At 36.3% G+C, this 24,153-nt stretch overlaps 1 protein-coding gene across 5 annotated transcripts; it reads right to left on the minus strand.

The window, feature by feature from the left end:
- Positions 1 to 23,903, minus strand: wt1a (WT1 transcription factor a). Of its 5 annotated transcripts, none has more exons than XM_077710436.1 (9): positions 23,079 to 23,903; positions 19,968 to 20,090; positions 15,945 to 16,047; positions 11,316 to 11,399; positions 7,536 to 7,635; positions 4,020 to 4,164; positions 3,006 to 3,095; positions 1,330 to 1,413; positions 1 to 1,129 (listed from the first exon to the last, which is right to left on the minus strand). In XM_077710436.1, exons 1-9 carry the CDS (start codon positions 23,551 to 23,553, stop codon positions 1,008 to 1,010), a joined length of 1,326 nt encoding a protein of 441 aa, XP_077566562.1. In that variant the 5' UTR covers positions 23,554 to 23,903; the 3' UTR covers positions 1 to 1,007. The 5 variants fall into 5 exon arrangements, with proteins under 5 accessions (XP_077566562.1, XP_077566561.1, XP_077566564.1 ...); XM_077710435.1 differs by having other exon boundaries at positions 1,321 to 1,413; XM_077710438.1 differs by lacking the exon at positions 11,316 to 11,399.
- Between the last annotated feature and the right edge of the window lie 250 nt (positions 23,904 to 24,153).

Consider the following 24,153-nt stretch of genomic DNA (forward strand, 5'->3'; position numbering starts at 1 on the left):
TTGTAGGGCAATTGTGTTTATTGTAATCTAATCCTGAACTTTGACAACGGTTGTTAAAAGGATAGAATAGCGGTAACATGATTAAATGCAACCTTCTAGTCACCATCGAATAAATCTTGTTAAGGTATTTGTAGAATAAACAAGGCAGAAATGATTATTCACAACATTTTAAATGGTTACAAATTGAGTCCAACTCAATTAAGTCGGTTCCATTTTAATTTATTTGATAAATCCTTGATTTTCAAGGTAAGAAAATCAATTTTTAATTCAGAAACACTACTACTATTCTATCCTGAAGCATTTTAGTTGGTTACTCAGCAAAAAGTGTTATTTTAGTAACATGAAATGTTTTGGACCCTTTAGATTAGACAGTAAAATTTGTTTCAGGTTTAAATAGTTTCTTTAAAAGGCAACTTTTTCTTTGCTCATTAAATCATGAGTAATATTTTTGGGAAGTACAGGGTGACCCAAAAAGATGTGTATCCATATTTTATTCGATAAAAAAAAAACATTTTTTAACGAATGACAATAACAATTGAGGAACTGAAAACTGCCATCACAGCAAAAATAAGAGCAATCCCGAAAGAGGAGTGTGTAAAAGTGATTGACAACTTTGTCAGACGAATACAGGTTTGCTTCCAACGGAATGGTGGACATTTGGAACACATCTTGGGAAAGTCATAAATTGACTAAAAATGGACAGAAATAGCTGAAACTCTGGTGAATGGTCTTCCATAAACTGAATAATGTGTGGTTGTAATTTGAAATAAATATCTTTTTAATCAATCATCTTTTTGGGTCCCCCGGTACATGGCTGAAAAATGTGATGGAATCTAGTTCATTGCACACAGTTAGTCCTTATTGGATATAATTTTAATTTGCGCAATATAGCAGTCATGTTACTTTAATCTCAACAACATAAATTCACATTAATTTGACAATAAATTGTATTTGTGAGAAGAAAAGAATGAAACATCTGTGTTTTGAGACAGTGAGTGAACACAGATTCAAATGGTCAGTTGGAGCTTGGTGAGATTCCTCTGATGCATGTTATGGTGCCTCACCAACTCGTCACTACGGGCAAATTTCTTCTGACAATTTGGCCAACGGCAGTTAAACGGCTTTTCGCCTGAGAAATGAGTGGGAGAAAAAGACAGAAAAAAGCAGACGGTTTAAAAATGAAATAATTATGAGAACATCATTGCTATTTATCCTTATTTTAGTGGGATTTGTTTTTATAACATATGTATTAAACCTTTCATAATGTATATAAAGGTAAAAATTGAGGAGGTATAAAAGAAAAAATAAAAGTTTACGCACTTGTTTTACCTGTATGAGTCCGGGTGTGTGTCTTAAGGTGGTCAGATCGAGAGAACTTTCTCTGACACGTCTCGCATTGGAAGGGTTTAACACCTAAACACATGTACATTTTGCATGCACACAAATGGAAGTTCACACACACGAGATACGTATTTGTCACACATACACACAGAGAGGGAGACAGAAAAAATAGAGTACAGCTGAGGCTTGCAGGAAAGCCAATCCCCAAAGTTTTGTCAGGTTTTTTTTCTCAAGTTTATCCAAGATTGGAGGTGTCCACACTTTTGCCACTGTGTGCTGCCCAAAATACGTTTGGGCCTTACATAGAGAATTTTTGTCCACAAATGGTTGGACTTTTTGCGCAAAAATTGTTCACAAAGTGGTGAACATCATCCCATCCATACTTGATAGCATCTAACTGAGCCTTCGGTGATGTTTACAATTAAACTATTCACCCTGTGATATGTTTAAAAGTGGTATTTGTAAGAAATAGTATTCATAATTGTGAGGAAATCTTGATTACCGTATTTACCGCACTATAAGTGACCTTTTCATATGTTCGCTGGGCCTGCAACTAATAATAAATAGTGACTTTCATGTTTTGTTGTTTTTCTTCTCTCAGACCCCCTGTTACATTTGGGGGGGGGGGTTGTTTGTATAATTACTAGAAAACCTGTCATCTATTTAGACAGTTTTCTCCATTTTATTAGTTATTTTAACGTAGGTTTGTTGTTCTTTCTTTCATTCATTGATTCATTGTCTAATTTTCCGAATGGCTTTATCTTAATTAGGGTCGCGGGGGGTGCTGGAGGCTATCCAAGCTGACTCCAGGCCAGAGACGGGTGACACCCTGAATCGGAGGCCAGCCGATCACAGGGCACAAGGAGACTAACTAACAACCATTCACCCTCATACCTAAGGTCAATTTAGAGTGTCCAATCAGCATACCATGCATGTTTTTGGAATGTGGGAAGAAACTGGATTACCCGGAGGAAACCCACACAGGCTTGGGGAGAACATATCAACTCCATACTGATGGACATGACCTGGATTTGAACCCAGAAACCCAGAGCTATCCTAATCACTCAGCCACCGGGATCACATGATGGATGTCTATCACTGTCAATTACAGCCAATAAGTAAAATGAGGTAGAACACAAGAATGTTGTTGTTGAAGGTCAAGATTTAGATTCTGGATGATGTTTGTACATTATAAGGTATTGAAGGGTTGAGGATTGAGTTATATAGTATTACGCTTCAAAGCTGTTCTCAATTATTTGAAGTTCTAAAACACTTTTTGTAGTTTAAATTGAGTACAGTGATCATTTTAAATAGCTGCACTAATACCCTTGCATGTTGAACAGTCACCCGTTTTTGAACAACCTATAAACCCAATACATTGATATTAAAACCATAAATGGGACACCCAATTACCTCCCTTGCTGACAATTTGTTGGAACAGCATCATCCAGTGTCAAAAGTAAGAAATACAAGCAAAAGCTTCATGCGACCCATCAACAATCGATAAAAAAAGGGTGTTTAAATATACCGCACCCTGGTACAGTGGACATGTCTTATCTATGGATATCACTTCAAAATGGCAGTCATGCAAATAAGCAAATAGGATCAAATGAATGCAGCAAACAGTTGGAAAATGAACTATCAAATTCAGGCAGAAATCAAACCTGTGTGCCTCCTTTGGTGTCTTTTGAGCTGGTCTGAGCGAGAGAAGCCCCGACCACATTCTGCAACATCACAGTGGTAAGGTTTCTCCCCTGGACATAGACAAAGAAACAGTATTGATTCCCCATACATTTCCCCATCTGCAACTACTGTATTAAACATGATTTTCTAAATAACAATAATGTCAAAAACAATATCTAAACCCCAATCTGGGCATAATTACAAATAAACACACAATTTGAAGTTTATTCTCTATACTATAGAGGATAAACTTCAAATTTGTTTATTTGTAATTACTATAGACTCTATAGTAATGTACTTTTGGACTTTTGGTATTATTATTTTTGGTGCATATTTTTCATGTGAATTTATATGTTGTCAAAACTGTAAAAAGAAATCTATCACCCAAACCCTAACCCTAACCAAAATTGTAGAAAGATAAAACCACAAAATTTAAATGACACAAATGTGGATTGATTTAAAAAATGTCCAAAATTCTTGTTGTGGTGTTTTTAACCAGCATGTCACATAACATCAAATGAGACATCAGATTGATTTTAAGGAGGGGTTCAACTTTCAATCAGAGACAATAAATAAATAATGTAATTATTCTTAACATAATAATAATTTAACTATGCAACATAGGGAGTTGAATGTAGACATGGTTTAACAATGTTGTTTTTAAAAGGAGTCTAGAATTAAACAAAATCAGACTTCAAACCAAAAAATGATCTGGCTGCGCATATAAAACCTACTTTTCAGATTGTTCTAAATGTTTTGCTGCCATTATCTTTTCAACATTTTAAAATAATTAAAAAACAAACGAATGAAAACAAAGAAAAATCAACACTACTATTTTCATGAACTCCCCCCTTAATTTTCATAAGTTCACAATAGCGATCATATGCATTCCCTTATGAGTTGTTTTACTTCAATAATGAGACTTGTTTTGGAGGGACTTGCTATAAAATGGCCTTAAAGAGGAATAAAATAAAATAAATAAAACTGTGTTTCACCTGTATGTTTTCGGCCATGCATCTGCAGATGAGACAACTTAAAGTAGCGCTTGTTGCAACCCGGGTGAGGACACATGAATGGACGTTTCTCGCTGCTCTCTGATCGAACTATTGCAGGAGCGATGCTGGGTACCCTCCTTACATCCTGCACAAACACACACACACACACACACACACACACACACACACACACACACACACACACACACACACACACACACACACACACACACACACACACACACACACACACACACACACACACACACACGCACACACACACACACACACACACACACACAATTTAATAACCTAAACCTGTATACATTGTAATGCACAGACAACATAATTTATATTACTTAATTTATTTAGTTTAATAGATGAATAATATAATTGAATCATGCACTGGCCCCATGGGATTGTTATAATAGATTGCACTTTTTTCCCATTGGATAATAATTAGCTGTAAACTGACCCGATTTTGACTGCAGTCCATGGGGAGCTATTTGTCATGCCTTTTAGATACGCCCCCTCGTGCCCCATTAGAACCCTGCTCATTGCAACGCTCCAGATTTTTGCGCCCGTGTGCACATACAATGCATTTATGCATATGGACAAAATTGTTAATGAAAGAAAAACCTAAAGTGGTCCCAGAAAAAAAACGCAACGATATAAAACCAATCAACACAAATCAGACATCAATTTTGTATTTATATTAAATACATTAAAACAAATCAGGGGGAGTGGTTGGCGTGTCGGCCTCACAGTTCTGGGATCGAGGGTATGATTCCTCGGGACCTTCCCGTGTGGAGTTTACAGGTACTCCCCGGACTTGCCTGGGTTTTCTGTGGGTACTCCGATACTCTGTCTACATCCCAAAAAGACGCTTGCTAGGCTGATTGAAAAGGCTAATGGTAGTCCGTCTTCTTGTGCCTTGTGAATGGCTGGCCACCAATTCAGGGTTGGATGGAATAGGCTCCACTTTACTAACCACACGGCCACTGGTGGTGCCTCATTCAGTTAAAATAAAATCTTCAGGTAACACAGCATACTAGCCTGTATTATCATATATAACCATGTTATGACTAGCGTGAAATTTATCAGAGGGTCAAGAAATGCACATTTTGATGCGGCTGAATACATTGTTTCTTGTTTTCAATCAAGTTTAAGGAGCAAACAGTTTGTCAGAAGGCCCTGCTGTAGCTCAACTTGTCTATCAGTTACTCATTCTTGTAGTATCTTCAATGCCAGAAAAATAACCTTGCACCATTTTTTAAAGGGGTAATGAAATAACTTGTGAGCTACCTTTTGCACCTAGAACAGGGGTGGGCAAACCTTTGAGCCCGGGGGCCACATTGACATAAAAGAATTGACAGATGGGTCGGGTCAGCAGAAGATACGATACATATAAAAAAAACTGCATCCGTTAACAGTACATATGAAACATAAACTGAAAAAAAGGACTAAAGTATTAAGTATTAACATACTCGTCACTTATCAGTAAAAAAGTACAAGGTAAAGTAAAAACGAATGTATTAAGAAATCTTAAAATGTCATTTAAAAAAAGATAGAGGGGCTGTAAAACACGATAAACAAATAAGAGTGGACAGAGCTACTGCCACTTGCTTCTGCGTGACGGCGCCATCTTGGGAAATTAAAAAAAAAAACATTATTTGGACAAGGTCTGCGGTACGGATTAAAAGGACTGGCGGGCCAGATGTGGCCCGCGGGCCGTAGTTTGCCCATATCTGACCTAGAATGTGAGTTAGTATTTCAAATAGCAACTCACACAACCGATTATTGGTGGAAGCTCACAGCTATTTTACCTTGGTGATACCACAAGATTCAGAAACAACATAGCGACTTACGATTTGCTCCGGTTCTAGATTAGGAGTCTGCTGAGAGGGCTGAGATTCAGTTGGTAGGTTTGCAGACTTAACATTCATATTACCTTTCATTTGGGGGGAAACCCCTTTTGAACTTTAAAATGTACACACGGTGATGATAAAACTAATCTTTATCCCAGAGGGACGATTCTTTTCGTGCAGGGCAACACAATGCTGACCCGCAGATGCGGAGTCATTCATGCCTACATTAAGATTAACCAGTTTTTCAAAAATGGAGGTCAGCAGATCTCCAACTAGTTTAAGACAGTCCACAATTGATACGCAAAGAAATAAATTGTAGTCCAAAACACTGAGAACTCTTGAGAGGGGATTATAAAAATGAAAAGACTGCCAGAATCCTCGAGGTGTAAATAAACAGAGTGACAAATAAATGAAGGCACTATTCATATTGCATCATAAAGGTAATAAAACATCATAAAGCATGGCGAGCCCCAAAGTTCATCACCAGGTTGAACAAAACCTTTACCGGTTGACCAACCTGATTGGCTTAATCATCACAGAGTACTTGTGCATTTTCTTTTTAAATTCTTGCGAGAATACGTTTACAAGAGTACTTTGTCGTCAGGTTTAGTGTTTTTACTTCCCACTAGAAATACACTGTATTGTATGTTCCCACAGAATGAAGTGAATTTGAAGGATTGTATAGTGAATGCAGTGGCGGGCCGTCAGGGCTTTCAAGGCCTTCTCTCCTGGCCTAGGGAATATGTGAATCATATATTATATTTTGTCCATCAATCCTGATTAAATAATTCCAAATTGTCTGTTAGCTTCCTTTCATTGCTTTTCCCCCTGGTTGCACTGCTTCCAGATCTGTGTTTTCTTATATTGAAGCATTTAACCAATTACATTTCAGTCATTATTTGTTGCTAGGGTCAGAAGTCTGTCTCAAGGCCTTCAAAATCAGTTCTGAAGGCTCTGCTGCATTAAACAATCTTTGATAAGACTTTTGCTTTAAGCAATCAGATTTTGAGTTGGCAACACCAAAATGCCTTGTCGCAGGCGTAGGGATACGTCATTGCCTTCTCGTAGGCGAAGAGATACGTCATCGCTTTCACCAACTATCATTGGCTAGTGGATTAGCCAGAGCGACCAAACCGTATCTGGAGCGAGCTGCACAAGCAAATATATTGTTGTGTTGATTTAAAGCCATTTTCAAGACAGACATTTCAAGAAAAAAAAAGCTGGACATCATTAAGCAAGGTCGGACAACTTCTAAGCAAGCAAGCCTGTTGCAACCGGGAACGAACATTTTCTGCACTAAATCGAATAAAAACGACTTTCATCATTATCTTAAATAGCGATAGAAAAGAAGGAGGTAAGAAAGGAGGATGGATATTGTGTACAGTTAAAAATGATTTTTGGTGAGTAAAATATGGCTATATTCCTAAATCATATTTCAATTTTATGAGGTTATTATTGATATGTGTCGCAGCTGTAGCTGCAGTTGAGGTTTTATAGCCATAAAATAGTTTTTGAGAGTTGGTGAAGGCGTAACTAGAAAATGCGCGGACCGCCGCTGAGTGAACGACAGGCCGCCCCCACGGCCCTAATGAGGATAAAGCGGTTCAGAAAATGAGATGAGATGAGTATAATGAACTCAGAGACCAACCTGTATTCCCCTGAACACACCATGCGTGTGTATCCGGTACTGTGTACTGCAACTGTACACCATGGGGGCGCTGGGGTCACTGTCGTAGCCCCCTCCATGACTGACAACACACAAAGAGAAGAAAAGACTTGAGTTAGAACAAAACACTACTGGAGGAAACTGACTTCGACCAAATGAACCAGAATCTCAGACAATTTGAGTGTGTAATATATGTCCTGTAGGCCTCATCCTCTATGGAGGCCCCTACATGGAAAAGAAGAAAACACAATTTTTTTGCAAAAACTAGCAATTCTTGGATTCATTTTAATTTAACTTCTGGATCCCCTTCATTTGCAGAGTATAAAGGTACAACAAAATCCCCAAATACCACATAAAACATAGCAATATATAGCAAATATTATTATAGCGAATAGAAACGATATAATAAGGACACTTCCTAATTGAGCCATTACCGGAATATTGTAAACAGATCACAATGGTCTGAAACATTTGGACAGACAGAGCCATAAACAGTTCAAATTTTCGTAATGTTATTTCTTAAGATCCATTCTCAGAATTGGAAAGTAAGAATACATGAAAATGTGTGATTTTTTTGTCATTTCACCACAGTTAACAAAAAGAATTCTTTTGACAAAATTGTGCTGTTGCTAATAAATCAGTATCAGTCATATCATGCATGCAGAAGAGTAGGAAAAAAAACAAATAATGATTAAAGTGGGGGTAGAGGTAACGTCGACGCCTATTCGTGCGTTCGGGCCTCAGCTCTCGCACCAGTAAATTCCATATTCTGTACATTCCTTGCATTCAAACCATTTGCAACTCCTACAAATATTTCATAAGAAGCCCCTGTAAACCATTTTGTTAATACTTCATCAAATATCAATTGTTGTGATGGTTGTTCTCAAACTTTTGACACCAAATGCTATCTGCAAATGTATTTTCGGCCAGCAGACTACCCAATATTGAAAAGAAAGAAATATTAAATACATACATATATGGCTGGCACCCGATTCAGGGTGTCCCATGGCGGTGCCTGGCTGGGATAGGCTCCAGCACCCCTGCAAGCCTTGTAAGAATAAGAAGTTAAAAAAATGAACAAATTAATTAATTTCTCTGTCAGAATGTGTTTACTCCTAGTCATATATACTACTACTTGATAAATCTTATATGAAATACGGGAAAAGGAAAACAGCACTTAATAGTTCCAAATGTCTTACACATGCAATAAAATACCAATTGCATTTTAATAGATGTTTAAAACACTCCATTCTAAATATTAAAGTGGAAATGTATTATACCTATATGTTAAATACAATTGAATAAGAAACCCCTGAAATATGATATGCAGTTCGTAGATTTAATTCAGTTTATTTCCATATCACAAAAGAAACCTTTGTGACAAGACAGTGACTTAATATGCCACAATTTTAGACTCATCGAAACGCATTTTTGCTAAACCCAGTACACTTAATGTTTCATACCCTAAAATATTCATAAAAATGTTGGTTTTCATGTGACCTATACTAAAACGGTCCTCAACTCCCCAATGCTTCCTCTTCCTCCCTCAGCCCAATTCAGTTCCTTTTCATCTCATTCCTTTCCATCGACTCCCATCTCCTCCTACCTCTCATCGCTTCCTCCTTAAACTAACTCCCCCATGCCCCTCCGAACGGATATTGATAAAGCAATACATAGGAAAAGCTTGATAGTAGGCATATTTCAATCAAGCTTTCACTGTGATCCCTGCTTAACACACATACATAAACAAAAACACATGCACTTGCACACACCGTCTTCCCACACACGCACACACAGAAATTCATTTAGTAACCATGATGGATGCCTGCTGACTCTAAAAGCATTTGCAGGTCATGATGACACGTTGCAGTAGAACAGTGTGGGTGGACCTTTGAACTGCATTTTATTGCACGTTTTTAATTTTGTTTTGGTTTACCATTAAAAGCATATAGTTCTAAATGTAGTTTTTTAAGATTTAAGAAATTCTACAAAATGACCTCCATCTTGAAAATTAACGCTTTTTTTTCATTCATTTGCCAGTGGGGAGGCTTTAAGGCAAAAAACAAAATGAAATAATAAAACTTGGATGAAAAGCTCCCCCGCACACAGACTCCTGCTCTAGATTTAGTAGACTGTGCGAAAATACAGTAGATCATACAAGGTCACGCTTTTGCTGCTCCGGTATGCTGAGATTGGTGCAGAATTCCACACGTTGCATTATGAAAAAAAAGAGTGTGATGACTAACAAAGTACTACAAGGAATTCTGAGGGCCTGAAAATTCAAGATACCCACTCTCTTTGAATGAAACTGTTTGTCGGTCTGTGGCAACAACTAAAAATGTATTTGGGTGTTTGGTGGAGTGGAACATCGGGAATGTATTTGAAATCACACTTTTTCACAGTTTGGCTGGGCCTGCAACCTCTAAAACTTTAGTGTGTTTTATATATATATATATATATATATATATATATATATATATATATATATATATATATATATATATATATATATATATATATATATATATATATATATATATATATATATATATATATATATATATATATATATATATATATATATATATATATATATATATATATATATATATATATATATATATATATATATATATATATATATATATATATATATATATATATATATATATATATATATATATATATATATATATATATATATATATATATATATATATATATATATATATATATATATACATACACATATATACAGTGACTTGAAATTATCTGGGCAGCCTTGATAACTTTGTATCTTTATAGATTAAATCAATGTTTGTATAGATCAGCAAGTTCAATCTCATCTCATTTTCTCACTAGGGTCGCGGTAGTTGCTGAAACTTATCCCAGCTGATTCCAGGCCAGAGGTGGGGTACACCCTGAATCGGTGGCCAGGCCATCACAGGGCACAGGGAGACAAACAACTCTCAAACTCATTCCTAAGCACAATTGTGTCGAATCAGCCTACCAAGCATGTTTTTGGAATATGGGAGGAAACCAGAGTACCCGCAGGAAACCCCAACAGGCCCGGTTGAACATGCAAACTCCACACAGGTGGACGTGACCTGGATTTTAACCCAGGACCCCAGAGCAGTGAGGCCGACGCGCTAACTACTCAACACCAGGCCCCCCGCAATTCCTATATATCAATCTGTTAATTTACACATTGTAGATCATATAACTGAATAATGGAATGAAAAGGTCAAGATCAGCCAATTATTACAATTAGTGGATTTGTGAGTAAATCGAGAGAGAAAAACTCGTATTCGGTAACAATTTTGTTCGGCGACGCCAAAACATACAAATAATAAAATATATATTTAGTAAATCCTCTTTTGGCCATGAGGATCTGGATTGTACACTACAAAAAATTTCTGTTCTACTAAGCCTCACTAGTAAATGCACAAGCGTGTTCAAAAAGCATCCTCCAAAAAGCATCCTAGATCGGCTGCCTAGCAATAACAAGACACACAAACTGTAATTAAACTGCCATTCAAATCCAACTGAATTTGGGTGAAAATCGCATGTGCGAGACAGATGAATCACTCCATTTGCTAAGCAATGATTATTTAAATGTGAATAACAACACTGGCGTGTGTTGCTCATAGGCATTTCACAATGGAAAAAAGCAACTTGCACAAACGACCGTTCCGACTTCATTTCCCATTTCCATAAAGCCAGTCTGCTGCTTCGTAAAGAGAGCGATGGATGAGTTCCTACCTCTTCATGGTTGATGCCAGTGAATTGACAGGGTTCCAAGCCACACACTCCAACTGTGAGGTCATTTGATATAAATTTTCACCACTGTGAACGACAGACAAAATGTAGAAGAAGACCAATGAGCTGAGTAAATGATTGTGAATTGACAGGACTAAGGGCGGTGGTTACATGTCCATTTGTAACTTCGTGTAATGATATGTTCTACGCAAAAAGAAACACTCAAGTGTCACATGACCCTCAACATACACATCTGCGAGTACCACATTCATACACCGTCAATTTTAGATGGAACTAAGCCAAGAAACATCACAGTGAGCCCCTATGCTCGATTGGTGGGGCTAATGCTGATTACACAGAAATCAGAGCTTCTTACAGGCCTACGAGCTTCTCAATATACAAACAAGACCGAAGCAAGGCACTATGCAATTCAAAGATGTCAAACACATGTAACATTTTAGGATTTCTCTGCTAGGAGTCAAAAAAGTGAGCTGCTCTTACAATTTTTTGGGAACCAATTTACCGTATTTTCACGACTATGAGGCGCACCGCATTATAAGGCGCACCCTCAATGAATGACATTTTTTCCATATATAAGGCGCACTGTGTTATAAGCCGCACTGTATTATAAGGCGCACTGTATTATAAGGCGCACTGTATTATAAGGCGCACTTTATTATAAGGCGCATTGTATTATAAGGCGCACTGTATTATAAGGCGCACTGTATTATAAGGCGCACTGTCTATTTTGGAGAAAATTTAAGACTTTTAAGTGCGCCTTATAGTCGTGAAAATATGGTAATTGCTATTGACTTCCAGGAATGAAGCACTCACTACACAGTCACCTCTAGAGCCAGCCATTGTTGATGTTTTGGATTATTTTGTATAAAATCTTGCATTGGGGGAGAAGCTATATGATGGAAGATTTTGTTAACTAAGATGGCATCTGCATATTTAAAAGTATTGTTTCAGTTCAGGCGTTTGTGTTTTTTTAATATCCGACAGTGGTGGTTTTTCGTTTTTGGTTTTCAGTTTTTTTCCATATATAAGGCGCACTGGATTATAAGGCCTACTGTCTATTTTGGAGAAAATTTAAGACTTTTAAGTGCGCCTTATAGTCGTGAAAATATGGTATGCTGAATCTTGTTTCTAACAGGCCTACCCATTAATTTGTGCCCTTGAACCCAGCCATGTCCACTTATGACCATCTGCGTTATAGCCGGTGACAAGTAGCACCACAACCGCCTGACAAAAATGACAAAAACCCCAACCTCATCTTGAGAGAAGGTTGCCATTCAATAGCATCAACAGCGGCTGAAACTATTGTGATGGACATGCTGACAAAAGCACTGTATTTCAATCATCTGTTTCATATTCTGACAATTTGACTGAGGTTCATTCAATAATTTTCCATCACACTTATCCTCACAGGCACCAGGCGGGGGACATCTTGAACTGGTGGACAGCCAATTGCGGGGCATAAGAAGACAAGAAACCATTTGAGCTTTCAGTCATACCTAGGGGCAATTTAGAGTGTTAAACCAGCCATCACTGCATGCTTTGGGGATGTGGGAGGAAAACAGAAAACCTGGAAAAAGTCTATGCAAGCCCGGGGCAAACATGCTGCATATAATGAAGACCGACCTGAGATTAAACCCTCCACCCCAGAACTGAGAGGCCGACACAACTCGGACACCGGGCCTTTGCTTAAGTTCATAAGATCTAAATATGCAGAGAACACCCAAAAAAAACAGACTTTAAAAGACTCTGCTTTTACAAAGACCAGATAAGAAAAAAGGAGGGTGTGTGAAAGGGTCTCAAGGTCAAATAAATGTGAACAATTCATTCATCTAAAGGCCACAGCTGTACACCCATAAATTGAAAATAAAGGAAGTTGTTGAAGATACACAAATCTTCTAATTAAGTTTGCTCAAACTTTCAATTGGATAATCAGCTCAGATGGTGGCGCTAGAGAGAAAAGGTCAATAGCATCAACAATAAGAATCAATAGGCTCCCTTCTAATGCGGTTAGTAATTTTGATAACATAATTATTCTAAATGAAAGGTTTATGCCAAAACAAAATAGTTACAAAAAGTAGAATTTTCCATCTCGTGTACTCACAAAAATATTGTAGGCTAATTGGCTGATGGAGGCCTTTTAATTATTTTTATTATCTAGTTATATGATCCACAATGTGTAAATAAACAGATAAATTGCTCTTCCTGACAACTATTAAAACAGCTTTTATGTGACTGTGAATGTACAATGTCATTACTAGTATATAATGATAAAATGGATAAACACATAACGATACAAAATTCCAGAGCAATTTAAAGAGATCAAAGTTGTCCTGAAGAACAATTTTGCAGCAGCACACTGAATAACTCAGGCGTATTGATTTATTTAGTAGAAAAAACCATCAGTCTGAAGTTCACACTTTACCCTAACATCCAATTCTCATAAGGAAAAATTCACTTTAACTTCCATCCTAATGAAAGTCTCTAAAAATGTATGTATCTAAATAGAAACTGCACAAAAAGTTATACATATAGTGAAGTTCACCATTGCAGGAGGCCCAGTTTCAGGGCCCATACCAATAGAGAGCATTAGATAGAATAGAATAGAACAGTATACTAAACTACGTTGCATGTTTTTCTTTCACATGGATCGAGCAGGCCAGTTTGACAACATGCAGATTACGTACAGTCCTAGTCGTACCAGGCTACAAGATTAGAAAACCACTTCCACTCATGTATTTCGTGCATGGCCGTGTCTGTGAAAGAGAAATGGGGGTGAACGTGAACTTGTAGGTCTGCTTGTTGTCTTTGTCATAAACATAAGCCATATCTCACAGCACTCACGGATGCACACATACCATGATGATATTTTATGGAGACTTTGCTGCTCTTAGATAAAAAGAAAACACTATCCTGGCTATGTGAGGAATGATTAGTTTGGAAGCGATAATATTCAACCGGAAAAAAAAGTATCTAACTTTTAATGCTGCATTTTTTGTTGTTAGTATCTTCTTTTTTTCTGGGGATAGCCCACCATGTTCTTTAAGACATATTTTGAGACATTTTAACACTGCGGGGAAGAAAATGCAAAAACTACACAGACGGACATGACCTGGATTTGAACCAAGGACCCCAGAGAGTTGAGGCCGACATGCTAGCCACTAGCCCCACCGGCTCGCCTACGGTGATTAAATTAATTGTGATCGTCAAACTAACATTAAGCGAAGGTGTTATAAAAAGACACACTTATCTAACTATGAGGCAAAATGTCTCATTCTTGAATAATGCATAATAATATGTAAATAAAAAGGGTTGATTCTGTGAATTTAATAATCTAAGTGTTGTTTAAAAACATGCAACATAGAACAAACGTGAACCTAAAAGAAGAATACATAATTACAAGAGTTAAACTTTTTGTTAGTATGTTCTTTATGGGGGGATAGCCCATGTATGATCGATCGAGGATGAATGTAAATGCACACGTGTATTTTACATTTCTAAAATGTAACATTTTTGTGAACGAGTTTAATTGTTCAATAAGTTATTGTGATTATATTAAATGTTTTTGTCAAACTGAAGTTAAGTGAACGTGTTATAAATAGACACACTTATCTAACTATGAGGCAAAATGTCTAATTCTTGTATCGTTCATGAATAATGCACAAGAATATTTAAATAAAATGGGTTGATTCTGTGAATTTAATAATATTTCTAAGTGTTGTTTAAAAACCTGCTACAAAGCAAAGCTAAAAGACTAATACATAATTACAAGAGTCGTCAAACTCTTCATATCTTAGTACACACAAGCAGAAAAGTAAAATTCATGTCGGCATTTTCTAAACCTGAACATGCTTCATGGTATAATGAAAATGCTATAATTTTATGACTCACAAAAATATATATAGGTAGAAAATCCGATTTAAATTCCTATCCTCGAGTAAAAAAAGGAAAATACTTGATTAACAAGTAATAGATTACTATTAGGATATTTTCCATTATAGCATACCTGCGGTTTAATTAAGAATTGAATGAGAAAAACAATATTATGCACTATTAAGATCTTATTTTATCAACTCTATTTAGTTTCAATTTCCCACCAATGATGGTGGAATCTCTTTTAGAGTCTCGATTTGAATCCACACTGTAAACAACTTTTAATATCATTGGTCATGTCAGAAAAGGAAATTGAACAAAACTAAGAGGAAAGCAGCAAAGGCACTGAGACCTGTCCTGAAGGTGAACATCCTGTTCAAACTGCATCCTGCCACTATTCACTGAGTTACTGCATCCTTGTATGAAACAATAGTTGCAAAACATTCCTTCTTTAATTTGCTGCTTCTCATGAAAACAGATTTTGCGCTACAGTTCAGCCTCTAAATATGAGGGAGGGTCTGCGTGAATCAAAACAAAACAAGAATCCTTACAGGCCGCTGTTGGGTGCAGCTTTTCATTCCAACCGATGAAAAGGATACATTTTCACCTTTCTGCTATACTAAAAGTGCGTTAAGTTGATCGCAGTCAAGTGCTACTTGTGTTGGATCATTTGGAACAAAATCCAGCATCGACTGTGGAAATCTTTGTGGAACAGTTGATATTTATTTATGAGTATGTTACCTGTTGTAAGGATTCCTCAGCAACAAAGCCTGGCCTCCTGCACAGCTGTCTGAAGGGTTGTGACATCCATACATAGAAGGGGCCATAGGATACTGCTGCTCTGCTACACATGTATTCACCATACATAGGCAGAAAAAGATCATATAAATTGCATGTTAGTCATATGATAAAGAAGTTAAATACACTTAAAAAAACTAAAAAGGTGAACCAGTTGCTCAATACCTGAGTTTGAACATGTTTCTATGGGCACACAGTAACTACTGGACAATTGCATATACTTTACCATTCTTTAATTTTCTTTTTTTATACAGTGGTGCCCCGACATACGATCAATTTGAGATATGAGTAAAATTTTGGGCAAATATTTATCTTGAGAGACAAGAACATTTTTGATATACTATGAGCATTCTGGTTGTAACTCCCTCGTGTAATGTCTCTATGAGCACTGGGCGGAGCACTGCATTTTTTTCAGGTTTTTTCCCCGTTAGTCAGTGCGAATGGCGAATATACAACTTCTCATTGGCAAGTGATCGTGCATTATCCTATTGTGAGGACATTTGTGTGCATCATTTTTGAAAGAAGTTATCAAAATTTAAAACAAAATTAGAATTAGGTTTAGTGTAAGGTTACATTAAACTTATTTTTGAGTGTGTCTGCATCGTAATCCAAGTTCATTTAAATGTGTTTACGTTATGTTACGAGCGCGTTACCGTGCAAAAAGTCCCCCCCCCCTCTCTGTCACTCTCTATGCCATCCACAAAATCGGTCTAATCTTAGTAATATTAAACACATTTTAGTGCTATTAAACACATTTTAGTGTTATTAAACACATTTAGTACTATTAAACCACTGGTTACTTGTTACTTTGATAATAGATGGCGAATTAGAACAAATAAAAATGTTTTTCTAATCCAATATCTGTTTTTTGGTGTTTTTTTAAAGAGTTAGAACGGTTCATTTAAGTTAGAAGTAAATCGACATATGAGCTCAGTCCTGGAGTAAATTAAGCTCGTATCTCGAGGTACCACTGTAACACCCCTGACTGGTCACAAGACGCAAAAAAGTAGAATAAGAAATAATATTTCAGGAGATATAATCTAATTTAAGAAAATGCTGTCTCATCTGAGAGAATTTATTTAAATATAACCAGTTATAGTATTGGAGAATATACCTAATCTCACAAGGTTGCTTTTGGTATTTAAATTTCAGGTCAATTTCAGAAATCGACATGAAAAGAAAATTCATCAACCAAGTTTTCAACCATTTTAGATGCAAACAAGTCGTTCCAAACTTGGAAATATAATAAGCACTTGACAGAAAAATAATAAGAACCGCAGCATATTAGTGGGGTGCCAAGCAAAGGAATTATTTTTGACACGATTGTCAATTTTCAACCTAACTACCATCTCCAGGTTCTGTACAGCAATAAAGGCCAACCTTCAACAAGTTTTCGCTTCTACCAGATTGAATGATGACACTAATGTTACAACATTCACTAATAAACTAAAATGTGAATAGTGAATATGAAAAATTAGATCTGCTATTTGAACAAATCAACAAACAAAAATATTGGAATTATTAATCATTGCTATTTTGAATGTTTTTTCAGAGCATTCATAGCATAAATTTTCTATTAATTAATTAATTCATTCATTTTCCATATCTCTTATCCTCACAATGGTAGCGGGGGTGCTGGAGCCAATCCTAGCCGGCTATGGGCAGGGAGGGGACACCCTGATTTGGTTAATTTTGCCTAATTTCGGTACGGGGAGGCGCGGGCTCAATTCCCGCTGGTGGTGGTATGATTGGGAGTGCGTATGGTTGGTTGTCTCTCTCTCTACAACTGACTGGCAACCAGTCTAGGGTGTAGTCTGCCTTTCACCCAAAGACAGCTGGGTTAAGCTCCAGCAACCCCCGCAACCCTTTCGAGGATGGACGGTATGGTAGATGAATGAATGAATGAATGAACCAGTTGGCCATGCATATTTTTGCGATGCGGGCGGAAACCAGAGTACCCAGAGAAAACCCACGCAAGCCTAGGGAGAAAGGCAAACTACACAGGATGAGGTTGGCAACCACCTGGGATTGATCCCTCGATCTCAGAACTATGAGGCAGACGCACTAAATACTCAAGACACCAGGTCGCTCATCACTTTTTGACAGCTTGTATATACATGTGATGTTTTGTGATATCCAAACTATGCACAGTTGTTTTTACTCTAAGTAAAAATGTTATACACTAATGATCACATATAAAGTCATAAATAATTTTAATTATTTGAGAGTCAACATGATATGACCTTAACACTTTTTTTTAGCAACCTAGTGCCATGCTATTGTTTATACAATAACTAACATAATTAAAATCATAAATCAGCAGGTCATTGGCCGATTCTCTCATCGGGACTACATCACTGTTTCCTCAGATCCTTGAGCCAAAAGGCTACTGCCAAGCAATAAAGTTCAAACCTGATTACACATTTTCAGTGTATTTTAGTAAAAGTGAAAAACATCTACTGTTGACTGATTTTATTTTTAATTCCCTTTGATAATGTTAAATTAAAAAATCCACACAAATATGCTTGGTTCTCTGTTTTATGTGCACGTCAAACTCACTGGAAATTTGTCATGTGTACAGTAATATTTTTAACCAAAGGAAATTACTGCTTTTTAGAGTATTTGTGATTTTTTTAAATTTCACTAAATTAATTTTATGGTTGCTAAGAACACTTACTGTGTGTTTTTTAAGACCCCTTTAACTTGAATACATAATTAATTTCTATTGTTGGCGATGTCAGTAGGCAAAGCCTTCAAGTTTAAATTTAAATAAAAAAATACATTCAAATTCAAATTAAATTGAATAAATAAATTAAATATAAAAATAATAATAAGACTAGTATTTTTTTGTTTCACAGAACAAAGCAAGAAATGACCAAGTAATGGCTGATAACAAACATTTTTTGTACTCGAATTTCCACTAATACTTCAGAAGGCATCTTTTCAGTTGGCATTCAATTCAAATGTATTTTTTTTTTTGTATGACTTTTCCTTTTTTTCTATAACTTTTTGTACATGTAACCATTCATCAATGTCACTATGACAGTGAATATTTGAATAGGCCATACATATTGAATATTTAAATAAATTTAAAAAAACTACTTTTTGTGCTGCTCATTTTAGCATGCACACTATTTTTTTGTGTTTGCCTCATAACTTTACTACCTTTAACCAAAACATCAGAAAGAGATAATGATAATGTTATTTAAGACCCTGAATCCCCCCGTCCCTCCCGCTTTCACTTTTTCTTTTTACATTGTATGAAGGTTGAACAATTTTAATTACTAAGGCCCATCCAATAACCCCAAATTACACCTTCATCGGCAAAGTTATGGATTTTGTTTTTATTTTTATTTATTAATTTATATTTTAACCAGCCATTTGCCCTTGCTCTAACAAGACAATGTAATTCTAAAAATATGACTGACCAATTTATATTTTGCTTTCCATTTGAGAATGGAAAAGTCAAACAGATACAGCATAAAGCTGCCATTAAAAGGATGATTAGTACCTCGCAATTATTCAATGTTCCCTTATTACATTTTTACCATTCAAGATAATTATCCGTGATTTCATTTTTTATCCACAATTCCGTGTCTGCTACCTTTCAAAAGTAAATTACCTTTGTAATTTCCTTGCATTCCTCTTAGTCCCTAGTTTTAAATTTTGCTACAACCATGCCTCCAAATACTTTGCAACTATAACACTCTTTTTTAATTCATCACAAATATCATATTTTAAGCAGAATGGGTTACAGGTGGGTCGATGAAAGATTAGGAGTCGAAGAAGTTAGTGGTTTAGAATGTGTCTGATTTATCCTTGTAAAAGGTCCCATGGTGAGGTCAGCCGCTTTACAGATGTGGACCCGCTCGGGAGTTATAAATAAATAATCTGATAAATCTGATTTAATCTCTTAAAGTTGTAACACATTGACATTTGTGTGATGTCACATCATACCCAACATACCAATGGCGTTCTGATGACTTAAAGTGTCTTCATGTTTGAAAGAGTGATTGGAGAACTGCGAGCTGGGATGAGTTGGAGTGTGACCATAATTGCTGGTGCCATCAAACGCAACTGTGTTGTAACCTGCAACACACAAAGACATGAAAAGACTATGCGTCCAAAATGTATGTTAAATGAACATTTAAGTCATACAAACTTATTTTATTCCTGAAAGCACAGTGGATCCCAATCTAAAATTTCATGGCAAAAGGTAAAAAAAGTAAGAAATGTAAGGGTGCAAGAATTTAGAAGGTTTCACTGTGTTATTAAAAAAATACATGTCATTTCATTGTCAATTACTGCAATGCTTAACATATTGAATTTGTGCATTTAAAAATCAAACTATCACGAGGTTAAAATTTAAACATGAAATCATAGATTGTATTATGTAAAACAAGATTCAAATAACAATATTATGTGATTAAAGTCATTTCCTTTCTTATTTTTATATATAAAATAAACTGGAAGCTCTTTGGTTTTCCGGGCTTCAACTTTTGTAGACGTTAAGTCTGTGTGAGCACAAAACGGCTCTTTTCTTAATGCTAGGTGTTTCAAGTGATATTAGGAGGAAAATAAGTCATAATAGTATAAGATTTAAGTTATTTTCGTGTTTTTATGGTGCTTAAATTGGTTGTTTGGTTTCAGGGTCATCAACTTTTGGGGATTGTTTTTACTTTTTGCTTAATATTGGGAGAAAAAGTCAAAAATTAAAACAAGGTTAGAAAAGGTTGCATTAATTATTTTAACATCAGTCCAACTGAGACCTGTTCAGGGTCCGAGGACATCAAGTTTGTAAATGTATGAAAAAAATAATGTGGATTATTTGATTCCTGGTAATAAAACTTTGATGAGAACAACTTTATAATGTGAATAAATTTAGGCAACATAATTTTAAATTGGAAGATTTTCAGCTGGTGGTATGCCAAGAGATTTTTTTTCAATGCAAAAAGTGTGCCGCAGCTCCAGAAAGATTTGGAAACACTGCATTAGAGTATTTTCAAAAAGTGGGTTTGAGCAACGTAATGCCATATCTAATTATGAAAATGTTTATTTCATTTAAGTACATAGATTCACTGCTTAAACATCCATAATAAAATGGAAATTAAAATTTGCACTAGACAAATTTCAATGAAAAAATGTCCCCAATTAAGGCCAGTTTTCAGCCCGTATTGTGATTAGCCCATAACCAATGAATCAATTTATTAACACTAACATTCCTCTGTATGTCCTTTATGTACAGTATGCACGTGATTAAATATTAAGTGTCTTAGAATTATTATTAGTACATGTATTTTGGTTTTTAAGATCCAAAATAAAGTAAACGGACACCCACACGAAAATCACTGATCAGTGTTGGTGTCTCATACTCTGATGTGATTCATGACAAGGACAGATTAAAAGGCAGAAGACATTCCCATAAATCAAACTCACATACAGACACACCTGTGCGGTGTACGCATACTCAAACATCGGCAGTTGGCGATCTAAAAACTACAAATTATTTCATGGCTTGGTAAAATTGGTACGGATGGGGATAACAAAAAAAGGCGACCTTTAAAAAAATGTATTTCTTCTTTTAATCCTATGTGTGTTGTGCCTTTTTCCCCAGGACTTTTCTGTATCTTACAGGTTGAATATGTGAATAAGTTAGAAATATAAAGAAGAGGATTAAACCATGACACACACATGTTTTCCATACTAAATTAGCTACAGTGATGCGTTGGTCTCTGAGTGACCTTATGTGGCTATCAGCTCTGCTGTGTTAACCTGAGTCTCACTGATGTTACGTTCCTTGTGGTGCTCGTCCAGCCACAGCAGGGAGGAGATAAAACAGGTTAGAGGTCAGCTCGATGCTTTGATTCTAATGTTATTCTTAAATTATCTGCTTGATAAGCATGTTATTACTAATTGATCGACTGAGCACAAATAAACAGATCCATTGTCATGCATGGAGGAATCTGTAAAAATAATGAAAACGCATCAAGGATGACATCATATGAATGTCATTGTCCAGATTGTATATGTATAATCGCCTCCAATACAAATGATAAATTTAATTATAAGATCTAAATCTAAATTAATACAATCTAGTTGATTAAGTGCATGGTAAGTAAAAAACATGAGATGTTAATAATACTATTAAAATTCAAAAGAATGTGCTTGATATATTAAGTAACAATTCAGACTTTTGTTTCAAGAAAAAAATGAAAATAATGCATATGCGTTTGCAATTGATTGGCAAAAATGATGATGAATCATAAATATTTTTGCTTGAACATACTAAAAAAATATCAGTTATTAGAATATAGATATATATATATATATATATATATATATATATATATATATATATATATATATATATATATATATATATATATATATATATATATATATATATATATATATATATATATATATATATATATATATATATATATATATCACATTTTATTGCCTTTACAATGGTAATTTTTCTTATTTCAGTTTTTTTAGTGTTTGAAATTTCCCGCTAATGAAGGATTCTAATTTCTCATATAGTAGTCGTACAGCAACATATCAAAATGTGCGTAATTAGCAGCGCTAAAACAATAAAATGTATCTACATTAACAAGCACGTTGCTGAATTTAATCCCGTGCTGAAAAAAATGAGTGTTTTTAATTATTTTTTAGCCTAACCTATAGTATACAGTATATTTGTATAGTAGTTTTGCAGATTAATGTTGAGCTAATGTTTTGCTCATTGCCTTTAGGTCAATGCCATATGAACACTGTTGCAGAAATTATGTCTTAAATTAAACACTTTTCTAAAATCTTAACAAACGCTATTGCTGTGAAAAATAATTGACCTAAACTAAGATATATGGAGTGTTATTATCTTGCTTCTCACACGGTCAATAAAGTAAGTGACACATTGGAAAATTGAGGGGAACAAGCGACTGAAGGCCCTGAAGGCAGCCTGGCGACATAATTCACAAATCAAATAGATGTGATGTTAAGAGAATGGGCTACATACTCTTTATGGATTAGGGGAATACACATTCCCATACTATGTAGAACTACATATTATACCTGTCTGGCTTCGGGCGGCTGGTTGTGTGTCCATGCAGTTGGTCAGGTAGGGTGGGTTGCTGAACATCCTGCTGGGTGGTTGGTGATGATGGGGGGCACCGACTGGAGGGGGTTGGCCAGAGGGCGCCGGTGCAGGAGGGGGCGCGCCGAATGCAGCTCCGTAGCGACAGGCTCCCGTGCCCGTGAACTGCCCGGAGAAATGGACGGTGAAGGCGCTGAGGCCGCAGTGAGGATCCGAGTCGAGGTGGTGAGGGTCGCTTGCGCTCCCCCAACTTGGCTCTTGTTTGATGAAGGAGTGCGCCCCGAGGGATGTATGGGGGGCTCCCAGAGACGAATAAGGGGAGGTGGCATTGTGAAAGTCCAGGACGGGGGCCCACTGGGGAGCCGTGCTGACCGGTAAAGAAGGGCAGCTTGGATTGGGCCCGGCTGGGACTGGAGGTAGCAGGGAGTTCAGGTCACGGACATCTGAACCCATTGTGGTCCAGGACTAAAAGAAGAAAAAAAAGAAAAAAGAAAGAAAACTAATATAAGAAAAAAAAGTAGTTATTTGCCCTTAATTTTTAGTGGTCGCTAATCAATGAGGGCCCTTTTGCCCCCAAATATCCAGCTTTATGTTGAGAAGTTCGCCTCAGAAGTAGATGTTCATCAGATATTTTAAAATACTACAGAGGCAAAGGAAGTTCCTGAAATTCACGGTGAAGTCGATCAACTTAAATACAGGCTGAGTTGAAAAGAAAAATGGAGGACAAATGGCTGAGCTCTTCGTTTTGGAGTGGAGGAGTGTTTGGTCCATTCAAGGAGCAAATAGGTTGTCTTCTGTAAGAGTCTTCCCTGTGAATGGAAAGAAGAGGAGTGGACCATTGAGGAGGAGTAGCCCTCTTCACCCTCCATGCTCTCATCTGTGTGCATTTGTAGGCGGAGTCAAGAGGTGACACAATATTTATACTCACATATACTTTAAATTACAGTCGTTTGTTTTGCACGCAGCATTAGAGGTGCATGGATGAGTTTTTTAATTTTCTTTTACATTTAAACACATTTAAACACTATATTTCAAAACCATCGCAATGCAAAA

Source organism: Stigmatopora nigra, chromosome 2, assembly GCF_051989575.1.
Source record: "Stigmatopora nigra isolate UIUO_SnigA chromosome 2, RoL_Snig_1.1, whole genome shotgun sequence".
NCBI lineage: Eukaryota > Metazoa > Chordata > Actinopteri > Syngnathiformes > Syngnathidae > Stigmatopora > Stigmatopora nigra.